The sequence below is a fragment of the Armigeres subalbatus genome, chromosome 1, assembly GCF_024139115.2.
Source record: "Armigeres subalbatus isolate Guangzhou_Male chromosome 1, GZ_Asu_2, whole genome shotgun sequence".
In the NCBI taxonomy this organism is placed as follows: Eukaryota; Metazoa; Arthropoda; class Insecta; order Diptera; family Culicidae; genus Armigeres; species Armigeres subalbatus.
The window spans coordinates 274,135,259-274,147,885 of NC_085139.1; the positions used below are offsets into that span (position 1 = coordinate 274,135,259).

Consider the following 12,627-nt stretch of genomic DNA (forward strand, 5'->3'; position numbering starts at 1 on the left):
ATACAACGGATACACTATGCCCAGGGTGTGAGAATGTTTCCCACCCGAAACATCCTAGATCGGATCGAGAATCGATCTCGCCATCTCCGGATTCTGCGCCTTTGTTCTCAAGGCTAACTGGGAACCTCAAGCCGGCATAGACGTCAAATTAAAGCAACTTACAGGACTTTTAACTCGTTTCTGCTAACTTACACGCGCGTTTTCTCTGTAAAACATGGGATCGTTTGACGACAGCTGCTCGCTTACGTCTATTGATGCCAGTAGAGAGGCTCGGAATCTTTTTCGCTGCTGCAGTAAATGCGTTCTGGTAATCTTTCTTCGGCTCTTGGTGTCTGCTGGAGTAAATGCAAAGTCCGACTCCTCACGTGAAGGAATGATAATTATTATCAATAAACTCTCAAACTGTCAAGCAGCGGCCAAGGCAGCGCAGCGGTACACTATCAGCCAGATTTTTGGAATTATCATTTGATAACTTCGCAGGTGTGAAAAGTAGGCGAGTTGTTATTGGCGATAACTTTTCAAATCTTGCAACACAAAATTATTATTTTAATGTAAACCAAACTAATCTAATACCAATTTAATGTAAACAATGAAGCTTAATCGAATGTTTGGCATTGTATTTTGGTGTTATGTAGGGAAAAAATCATAAGGGTTGTGTACAAGACACGACCGCCCGACGTAAACTACGTGAAACAGTTTGGTGAAATGAAGAATCTAGTGCCATTATCCATGAGTATTACAAAATTACTCTTTGGATTTCTTATGAAATTTACATTTTAAAAGGAAGTAATATATTTAAGTAATTAAAACAAATTTATTGAATTCTCGAGTTTTGTATAATATGAGTAGTTTAGTTTTGTTTGTTTAAATTCAATTCATTGTTCTTTTTCGAATTTTTCGAAAAATATTGTAAATGAACTTAACTAAACTTGGGTATTTCTAAATTTCAATTTATCAGGTTTAATTGCACTTTTTACAATATTTGACCATTAAAACTTTAGAAATGAGGATAACTACCGTCAAATCACTGAAGACGCACACATGTTTTTGAAAAGGCCACGCGTCAAAGCGCACTCGTGATTTCGCTACTGACGGCATCATTTCGATTGAACTGTCTCCATCTCCATCTTTCGATTGATTGTTAATAATCCGCCTTCCCAATCACAAACTGCAACAAAATCAAATAAGATCTTGAGAAAATTTCACCTGGCTGCCACTGGGAATGACGGCTTTGGCAGGTTTTGTTCTATTATTGGCAGGGGGTTTTTGTCGACCAAATTTTATTAAATTTGGCCACAATATTCTTTGATATTCAAAGAATGTTTAGGCCAAATTTGAGCATAATTAGTTACAGAAAACCCCCCTGACACTAATAGAACAAAACCTGCCAAAGCCGTAATTTCTCCTACTAACGATTGGCTACCATCAATGAAAGTAGCTCTCAAGTCACAACTCACAGGCGAGATGAATTTTGATCAAAGTAAAACTTAATTGCTTGATGATGGCAGATTGTTTTCCGTCGGTAGTAGAATCACGAGATCCCGATTCAGAGAAAAACTTATAATTTTAGTAGATAGTCAACCATGCGAATACATTGTTGCAGCTTCTCCGTTTGACACGCGCTCGTGATTCTACATACATACAGAAAACATACGATGATTCAACTCATCCATGAGTTTTTAGGTGCTGAGTTGGGCTTGATTTGAATCGTCCATGAGCTTTTACCACAACAGACCAAACCACAGGCGTTATCGCTGGAACTACGCTGGTCCGTTCTCCGTGACATCCAGAATGAAAATGACGCACGCACGCGAAACACGGGGCTTTTTATACACAAGGAAAACGAAGCAGTGGATCAAAAGGCCCGTACCTTACTGCAATCTGATGTCCGTGTTAGGGATTTATGAACGGAATTGAATTTTTCACCCGGTTTGGAAAGAAATAACATTTTCAATAGTTTAACGTTGATAATCAATAGTATCAATAGAATTGGCAAATTGCTGGAGAGTTTCCGAATCTATTGATAAGCAAATCTCGAAAATCCATCGAAAGATAAAGACGCTATTGGCGTTATAAATCTATCCTAATTTCGTGACGGTTTCGAAATTGGAAATTTCGGTTTTACACCCTGTATCTGAGTCTTCCCCTTAGACGTAGTTTACGTCAAAAATGCGCGAGCAAAAAACACGTCCGTACGTGCTGCTGTCTTGATTTGGAATGAGGCTGATTGCGCCACGCGCGCGGGGGAGAGCAGTTTCCTTATAACTAATAAATATGGCTCATTAGTCCCGCCTCTTTGTTTTCCGGTATGACTGCAAATATTGTGTAATCGTCACACACCCCCCAAAGGGGCGTGGCTACAGGTTCAACTTTATTGATTACAAGAAAGCAGCTCTTCCGCGCGCGCGAGTCATTTCGTTCGAGATGTCGCGGAGAGCAGACCGTGGTACCACCTTCGGCATCGGCGAAGCTCCTACCGGAAATTTTATTCCCGGCGATGGTGTGGGTCGCGCGGTCGTCGTCATTAACATTAGCAGCGCTCAGTTTAAATTTTCTTGTATGATGTAGGAGGAATGACGGCTTTAGCAGGTTTTGTTCTATTATTTTCGGTGGGGTGGGGGGGGGGGGGGGTTTCGACCAAATTTTATGAAATTTGGCCACAATATTCTTTGATATGCTTAGAATGTTTAGGCCAAATTTGTGCATAATTAGTTACAGAAAACCCCCTGACAATAATAGAACAAAACCTGCCAAAGCCGTAATTTCCCTTACTAACGATTGGCTACCATCAATGAAAGTAGCTCTTAAGTCACAACTTGAGGCGAGATGAATTTTGATCAAAGTAAAACTTAATTGCTTGGTGATAGCAGATTGTTTTCCGTCGGTAGTAGAATCACGAGAGCACTATTCAGAGAAAGAATTATAATTTTGGTAGATAGTCATCCATGCGTCATTGCAGCTTCTCCGTTTTACGCGCGCTCGTGATTCTACATACATACAGAAAACATACGATGATTCAACTCATGCATAAGTTTTTAGGTGCTGAAATGCCACGCGCGCGCGGGAGAGCAGTTTTCTTATAATCAATAAAGATGGCTCATTAGTCCCGCCTCTTTGTTGTTCGGTATGACTGCAAATATTGTGTAACCGTCCCACACTCACCAAAGGGGCGTGGCTACAGGCTCAACTTTATTGATTACAAGAAAGCAGCTCTTCCGCGCGCGCGAGCCATTTCGTTCGAGATGTCGCGGAGAGCAGACCGTGGTACCACCTTCGGCATCGGCGGAGCTCCTACCGGAATGGTGTGGGTTGCGCGGTTGTCGTCATTAACATTAGCAGCGCTCAGTTTAAATTTTCTTGTATGATGTAGGAGGAATGACGGCTTTGGCAGGTTTTGTTCTATTATTGCCAGGGGGCTTTTGTTGACCAAATTTTATGAAATTTGGCCACAATATTCTTTGATATGCTATGATATGATATGATATTTGATATGAAGTACTAACGATCGGCTACCATCAGTGAAAGTGGCTCTTAAGGTGACTCGGGGAGGCACTACACACCGTGTTATTTTTCCTATCTTTTGTCTCTTTCTAACATTGTCACCTCGTAATTTTGGAGTGGCGTATTTCGGTTTTCAGTTGTTTGATGTAACTGTAAATGTATCAGCATGTAGATTGCGAGTAAGCACGCGCCGGTGATACTTTTTCAAAATCATATTTGTTGTAGAAAAAAATTAAGCATTAATGATAATCAATAGTATCAATAGAATTGGCAAATTGCTGAAGGGTTTCCGAATCGATTGATAAGCCAATGTCGAAAATAAGATAAAGACGCTATCAGCGTTTGAAATCTATCCTAATTTTTGTGACAGTCTCGAATTAGGAAATTTCCGTTTTAAACCATGTATCTGAGTCTTCCCCTTAGACGAAGTTCACGTCAAAAAATCTGTAGCAAATATCAATACTGACGCCATACATTTTTTTTCAGTCATAATGCGAATCAATTGTTTGCATGGTCTCCTTCCGATACTTGCTTGGGATTCAACTACCGACGTTAGCGTTGCGCTTTAAATAAAGTTCATCTCGGAACCGATTTCTTTTTCAATCAACAGGAAAAATACAAAATTAGTCTAGCGGAAAACGTCATGTTGTGCCGACAACATCCAAATCGTTGCAAACGCCACATTAGTGAATAAATTGCTGTAGCAATCTTCCGATGACAGCCTATGCTCGGACCGGCACTAATGCTATGTTTCCGCTACCGATGCCAAACAATTATGCTTTGTTCTATGAAGAAAGTTCGTCTAATATCAGCATTCTCAATCACTAAAATCATATAACTCCGAATTACGCTAGAAAATTTCACCGAAGAATTTTCCAGTTCCTAACGGTTGCACTTTAGGGAAAATTAACAGCAGCCACTGGGCTGCGCGACCGACATCTGATGATTCGGCTCATCGAACGCCGTCGATTGCCAGATCGGCCGAAGATGAGACACGGGTGAAAATGATGTGCTGCTGCTTCCACGACCGCCAACACCACTGACCGAAAAAATTTCATCCGCACCACCACACCGCTGAGACAGCCGTTGTCACTGGGACCGCTTCTGGACGCACTGTTCCGCTCGCCGTGACATCCAGAATGAAAATGACGCGCGCACGCGAAACACGGGGCTTTTTATACACAGGGAAAACGAAGCAGTGGATCAAAAGGCCCGTACCTTACTGCAATCTGATCTCCGTGTTGGGGATTTATGAACGGAATTGAATTTTGCACCCGGTTTGGAAAGAAACAACATTTTCAATAGTTTAACGTTGATAATCAATAGTATCAATAGAATTGGCAAATTGCTGGAGAGTTTCTGAATCGATTGATAAGCAAATGTCGAAAATCCATCGAAAGATAAAGACGCTATTAGCGTTTGAAATCTATCCTAATTTCGTGACGGTCTCGAATTTGGAAATTTCGGTTTTACACCCTGTATCTGAGTCTTCCCCTTAGACGTAGTTTACGTCAAAAAAGGTGCTTGCTCCGATTAAGGCAAGGATAGATGTTATCCCGGTGTCCTCCTTAGCCTAGCGGTAAGATGCGCGGCTATAAAGCAAGACCATGCTGAGGGTGACTAGGTTCGATTCCCGGTGCCGGTCTAGACAATTTTCGGTTTGGAAATTGTCTCGACTTCCCTGGGAATAAAAGTATCATCGTGTTAGCGTCATGATATACAAATGCAAAAATGGTAACTTGACTTAACTTGCCTAGACTTGTAGATATAACTTCTTCAATGAAAGTAAATGGCGTCTAGTATGACTTCACAATTGTAGATATGATTTGAATTTTGAAATGAAGTCTGCGTCTGGAATGAGACGAAGAAATATGATATCCATTCGTAAACAGTTTGTTTGTATTAGACAAATATGATTTTTTATTTGATAAATAGTATCCATCTTTCTGAAAATTGTCTAATATGTTGAATAATCCCTTTTATGAAAATTAATTATTTTATATTTCTGGGGAATGGCTTTCTGGCATATGGTCCATTCTGGCAAATGGGTTTCTGGCAAAATCCATTCTGGCAAATTGATTCTGGCAAATGGGTTTCTGGCAAGTGTCATACAATCGAACTAGCGCCCTAAGCGCTTGTTGGTCCGAGTGCAAGCAACGGACCCTTAACTTTTCTTTACACTCACCAAAGCGTTCATGTAAGGTTTTTATTCCAACCAGACGGTGGACCTCGGATGTTCTTGTCCTGGGAGGGGTGTTGAGGATCATCCTCAGGAATTTGTTTTGGACCCGTTGAAGTTTGAGGTGGTGGGTTTTAGCGCAGCTCTCCCAGACCGGCATGCCGTATTCGATCACAGGGAGGATGATTTGCTTGTAGACAGCAAGCTTATTTTTCAGGGACAATGACGACCGGCGGTTTATCAAAGGGTACAGTAGTTTCAACAAGACGTTACACTTTGTCACCGTTTTGTCAACCTGCTGCCTGAAAATAAGCTTGCTGTCGAGGGTCAAGCCAAGGTAGTCGGCCTCATTGGCCCATTCCACAGTCGTGCCATTGAGGATGATTTTACAGTCCCCCGGTGGAACATTTTTAGGGAAATGGAGTGGGGGAAAATGATGACCTGGGTCTTCGCCGCGTTGATACAGATCTTCCAACTGGTGAGGTACTCTGTCAGGGCATCCAGGCCTCGTTGGAGTTTTGCCACTAGCGCTCTGATCACTCTACCGTTGTAGACGATGGATGTGTCATCTGCGAACAGAGACAGAATGCCGCCTTCTGGAGGTTCTGGCATGTCGGAGGTGAACAGATTGAAAAGCAGGGGCCCGAGGACCCGGAATGTCCTTGCCGACAGGTAATTGTTGATGATTTTCACCAGGTAGCTGGGAAGATTGTAGCGTTGTAGTTTGTATACTAGGCCATCGAGTAAGGCCATGGTGGATGTTTTTGAGACAGACTTGTTCCGTTTGAGGGTGTTGGTAACTCCGGTCAGTTGGTGAACGGTTGATCGACCGCGTCGGAAACCAAACTGTTCCTCGAGCAAGATGTTGAGATTTTCGGCAGACTCAAGTAACCGGTGATGAATAGCTTTTTCGAATAGCTTGGATAATCCTGAGAGAAGGCTGATGGGACGATAGCTTTTGGGTGAGGAAGGATCCTTCCCAGGCTTCCGGATGGGGATGACTTTCGCTGACTTCCAGGCCGATGGGAAGTAGCTGAGCCGGAGACACTGATTGAAGATCAGCGAGAGGTGCTCAAAGAACGGAGCACTCATGTGTTTGAGCTTGAGATTCAGGATGCTATCGAAGCCTGGGGCCTTCATATTCTTCGATGATTTGATATAGGCCGTCAATTCGCCAGCTGAGATCTCCAACTCCTCTGAGAAGTCGTTGGGAATCAAATGGATGTTGTTAGCATGCTCGTTGACGGCTGCTTCGTGTGGACTGATGATGTTTTGCCCAAGATTGTGTGAGCTGACGAAGTCCGGTGTCCACGCAACGCTCGACCTCTACATAACACACCTGAGTGACCACGTCTCGCAGCCGGTTGTATACCAGGAGCTCAGTTCGGATCACTATCCGGTGGTGGCGGAACTGGGCTCCTCGGTCAATCGGCACCAGCAGTTACGGCGGAACTACCACCGAGTGAACTGGCAGCGGTTCCAGCAGTGCGTCGATAACACCGTCGACTACGAGGTGCGTCCGGAGACGCCGGAAAGTATCGACCGCCAGCTGTGCGCTATCGAGGAGGCGATCACGGCGGCCCGGGAGCAACATGTACCGATGGCTCGGCAGGTAAGCATCTCCTTAAACATCGATACACTCACCAAAGATTTGATTCGATTGCGGAATGTCACTCGCAGGCAGTTTCAGCGTACTGGACTGCCTGAGCTTAAGGCACGCTGCAATCGAATCACAAAAATTATCAAGGCCAGAATGGTGGACCTCAAAAATAACGACTTCTCGAATAAGATCCGCACTCTCCCAGATTATGCAAAGCCGTTCTGGAAAATGACCAAAATTCTAAAATCCAAGCCTCGGCCCAATCCACCTTTGATCCCACTAGACAATAATGGCTCTAAGGATCGCTTGATAACTCCTGCAGAGAAGGTCGCTGAAATAGGTCGTCACTTCGTCAGCTCACACAATCTTGGGCAGAACATCATCAGTCCACACGAAGCAGCCGTCAACGAGCATGCTAACAACATCCATTTGATTCCCAACGACTTCTCAGAGGAGTTGGAGATCTCAGCTGACGAATTGACGGCCTATATCAAATCATCGAAGAATATGAAGGCCCCAGGCTTCGATAGCATCCTGAATCTCAAGCTCAAACACATGAGTGCTCCGTTCTTTGAGCACCTCTCGCTGATCTTCAATCAGTGTCTCCGGCTCAGCTACTTCCCATCGGCCTGGAAGTCAGCGAAAGTCATCCCCATCCGGAAGCCTGGGAAGGATCCTTCCTCACCCAAAAGCTATCGTCCCATCAGCCTTCTCTCAGGATTATCCAAGCTATTCGAAAAAGCTATTCATCACCGGTTACTTGAGTCTGCCGAAAATCTCAACATCTTGCTCGAGGAACAGTTTGGTTTCCGACGCGGTCGGTCAACTGTACACCAACTGACCCGAGTTATCAACGTCCTCAGACGGAACAAGTTTGTCTCGAAAACATCCGCCATGGCCTTACTCGATGGCCTGGTGTACAAACTACAACGCTACAATCTTCCCAGCTACCTGGTGAAAATCATCAACAATTACCTGTCGGCAAGGACATTCCGGGTCCTCGGGCCCCTGCTTTTCAATCTGTTCACCTCCGACATGCCAGAACCTCCAGAAGGCGGCATTCTGTCTCTGTTCGCAGATGACACATCCATCGTCTACAACGGTAGAGTGATCAGAGCGCTAGTGGCAAAACTCCAACGAGGCCTGGATGCCCTGACAGAGTACCTCACCAGTTGGAAGATCTGTATCAACGCGGCGAAGACCCAGGTCATCATTTTCCCCCACTCCAAATCCCCTAAACTTGTTCCGCCTGGGGACTGTAAAATCATCCTCAATGGCACGACTGTGGAATGGGCCAATGAGGCCGACTACCTTGGCTTGACCCTCGACAGCAAGCTTATTTTCAGGCAGCAGGTTGACAAAACGGTGACAAAGTGTAACGTCTTGTTGAAACTACTGTACCCTTTGATAAACCGCCGGTCGTCATTGTCCCTGAAAAATAAGCTTGCTGTCTACAAGCAAATCATCCTCCCTGTGATCGAATACGGCATGCCGGTCTGGGAGAGCTGCGCTAAAACCCACCACCTCAAACTTCAACGGGTCCAAAACAAATTCCTGAGGATGATCCTCAACACCCCTCCCAGGACAAGAACATCCGAGGTCCACCGTCTGGTTGGAATAAAAACCTTACATGAACGCTTTGGTGAGTGTAAAGAAAAGTTAAGGGTCCGTTGCTTGCACTCGGACCAACAAGCGCTTAGGGCGCTAGTTCGATTGTATGACACTTGCCAGAAACCCATTTGCCAGAATCAATTTGCCAGAATGGATTTTGCCAGAAACCCATTTGCCAGAATGGACCATATGCCAGAAAGCCATTCCCCAGAAATATAAAATAATTAATTTTCATAAAAGGGATTATTCAACATATTAGACAATTTTCAGAAAGATGGATACTATTTATCAAAAAAAAATCATATTTGTCTAATACAAACAAACTGTTTACGAATGGATATCATATTTCTTCGTCTCATTCCAGACGCAGACTTCATTTCAAAATTCAAATCATATCTACAATTGTGAAGTCATACTAGACGCCATTTACTTTCATTGAAGAAGTTATATCTACAAGTCTGGGCAAGTTAAGTCAAGTTACCATTTTTGCATTTGTATATCATGACGCTAACACGATGATACTTTTATTCCCAGGGAAGTCGAGACAATTTCCAAACCGAAAATTGTCTAGACCGGCACCGGGAATCGAACCTAGTCACCCTCAGCATGGTCTTGCTTTATAGCCGCGCATCTTACCGCTAGGCTAAGGAGGACACCGGGATAACATCTATCCTTGCCTTAATCGGAGCAAGCACCTTTTTTTTAAAGAGATAGATCATATCCACCATTGCTTCATTTCTGACAAACGCCTATTTTCAAAGAAGGGATCACATCCACCTTTGCTTTAATTCGGACAAGCGCCTACTTTCAAAGAAGGAATCACATGCACCATTGCCTTAATCCGAGCAAGCGCCTTCTTTTACAGAATGAATTACATGCACAATTACCCTTATCCGGAAAGCGCCTTTTTTGAAGAAGGGATCATATCGAATACATAAAACGCGACGCGAGACTGGACACAACACTTATGGTTCTTACAAACGAAAAAAGGATTTTTTTAAAAATTACCTTTTTGTCGACCGGTTTCGGGCTCGATGCTGCCCATCTACAGGACGTGGTCCAACTGGTTACAAAGAGGGACGATTACATTTTTGTACTTGGCACAGTACACGTCGAAAAGAGATAGCTTCACATTATTTTGGAAGTGGAAGAGGGAAGAAAATATGGGGGCTTCATCTTCATTCATTAGCGGCTGTTCGGCAGTGGCAATGTATAGAGATTCCCAAGCGTTTAATTGGGGATAGTTCTTTACGCACTTTTTAACTTTGCCTGCTCCCGATCTATAGTGTGGTCAAGTTCGACAGTGTGCGCTGCCACATTCGAGTCGTGGAAACGGCTATTCGCCGCTGCGTTTCTATGCTCCCTTAGGCGGACCTTGAATTTCCGGCGCGTTTGGCCAATGTACACTGCAGGGCAATTTTTACAGGGAATTTCATAAATGCCTGACATATCTTCTTTCGAGATTTTATCTTTCAAAGCACATAAACAATCTTTTAGGGTATTCCCACTTTTATAGACTGTTTGAAATCCATGTTCCTGGAGGATATGCTGAACGGCGTTTGTTACCTTCGGGTAGAAAGGTAGACTTATCCTTCGAACCTCCTCCTTCTCCGGTTGCAGTGTAGTGGCGTTTTGACGGTGTTTTTTTCTTTCATGTTTTCTAAGAATTTTTCGAATAAAGTTTTCATCATAACCGTTCAATTTCGCTGCTTCATGGATCTTCATTTTTCCGCTTCGAACTCCATCTCCTCCATTGGAATATTGAATAGTCGGTGCGCCATCGAATGAAAGGCAGCTTGCTTTTGGGCACCAAAATGGTTGGATTCTGATATTATGTATCGATCGGTGGACGTTGGTTTACGATAGATACCAAACTTCAGCGTATTGTCCTCTTTTCTGGTGATCAGAAGATCCAAGAAAGGGAGGGTGCTGTTCTGTTCCTTCTCAACCGTAAACTTGATTGTTTCATGTTTGGAGTTCAGCAGATCAAGTGTTTGTGGGAGGTAGCGCTCTTTAATTATCGCAAAGACGTCGTCCACGTAACGCCTCCAGATTCGAGGGGAGAGTTTTTCTTTTGTCAGATCTACTTCAAAATCACTCAAGAACACATCCGCCAAAAGTGGTGATAGTTTGCTGCCCATGCTGAGACCAAACGTTTGTTTGTAAAACTTACCCCTGAATATGAAGAAATTTTGCTTCATACATACTTCTGCCACAGTTAGGTAAGCGGCGATGTGATTGGGGGGTGCTCGTTTTCTCTCTAGGTGTCTGCGCAAGCTTATAATAGCTTCAGCCACGGGTACATTTGGAAACAGCGCAGTTACATCAAATGAAACCATTATTTCTCCTCGTCGCATCTCGACATTCTTCAATTTGTCCACAAGTTCTACGGAATTTTTGACGTTTAAACCGTGGATAACCGGATACTTCCTCATTTCGTCTATCAACCAGGCTGCCATTTTTTCCGTTGGGGTGCAGATGTTTGAAGATATGGGCCGCATTGCTACCGGATTTTTATGTATTTTCGGCAGACAATACAAAGACGCTACTTTTGAATTAGGGACATGCAACCTTCTTTCAAGCGTATCTTCTCCCATCAAACGAGCAACATTTTGCCTAGTGCAATTAGCCTCCTCAACCATCATGTTCAGCGGGTCTTGCGGCTTACCATTTTTGAATTTATACTCTTCGTACGGGCCGGAGTTAATCATGTCTAAAACTCTGGTTTCGTAGTCGAGTTTATTCATAACTACAACCGCGTTTCCCTTGTCGGCGCGGGAGTATATAACGTCTCGTGCTTTCAGTTGGCGAATCGCTTTTATAGTATTGGCAGTTGTTTGTCGTACGTTGTCTTGTTTTCTAGCAGTGTTTACGATGCAACGCTCCAAATCGTGACGTAGCGCAGATTTCAACGAGTAGTTATTGTAAAAATTGTAAAAATTGCCCTGCAGTGTACATTGGCCAAACGCGCCGGAAATTCAAGGTCCGCCTAAGGGAGCATAGAAACGCAGCGGAGAATGGCCGTTTCCACGACTCAAGTGTGGCAGCGCACACTGTCGAACTTGACCACACTATAGATTGGGAACAGGCAAAGTTAAAAAAGTGCGTAAGGAAGTATTCCCAATTAAACGCTTGGGAATCTCTATACATCGCCACTGCCGAACAGCCGCTAATGAATGAAGATGAAGCCCCAATATCATCTTCCCTCTTCCACTTGACGACGTGTACTGTGCCAAGTACAAAAATGTAATCGTCCCTCTTTGTAACCAGTTGGACCACGTCCTGTAGATGGGCAGCATCGAGCCCGAAACCGGTCGACAAAAAGGTAATTTTTAAAAAAATCCTTTTTTCGTTTGTAAGAACCATAAGTGTTGTGTCCAGTCTCGCGTCGCGTTTTATGTATGTGATATAGTTCTTACGTTAGCACAATCTCTAAAAAATGAGTGGATCATATCGACCATTGCCTTAAGCCTGGCAAACACCTATTTTTAAAGAAGGGTTCACATCCACCATTGCTTTAATCTGGGCAAGCGCCTACTTTCAAAGAAAGTATCATATCCACCATCCACCATTGTTTTAATCCTGGCAAACGCCTATTTTTAAAGAAGAGTTCCCATCGACATTGCCTTAATCTGGGCGAGCGCCTAATTTCAAAGAAGGTATCACATTCACCATTGCCTTTATTCGGACAAGCGCCTTCTTTTGAAGAAGGTATCATATCCACCATTGTTTTAAT

At 43.7% G+C, this 12,627-nt stretch overlaps 1 protein-coding gene across 1 annotated transcript; it reads right to left on the reverse strand.

Moving 5' to 3' along the window:
- Positions 1-10,612: 10,612 nt before the first annotated feature.
- LOC134207348 (uncharacterized) lies at positions 10,613-11,392 on the reverse strand. The gene has a single exon (XM_062683069.1). It carries the CDS (start codon positions 11,390-11,392, stop codon positions 10,613-10,615), a length of 780 nt encoding a protein of 259 aa, XP_062539053.1.
- Between the last annotated feature and the right edge of the window lie 1,235 nt (positions 11,393-12,627).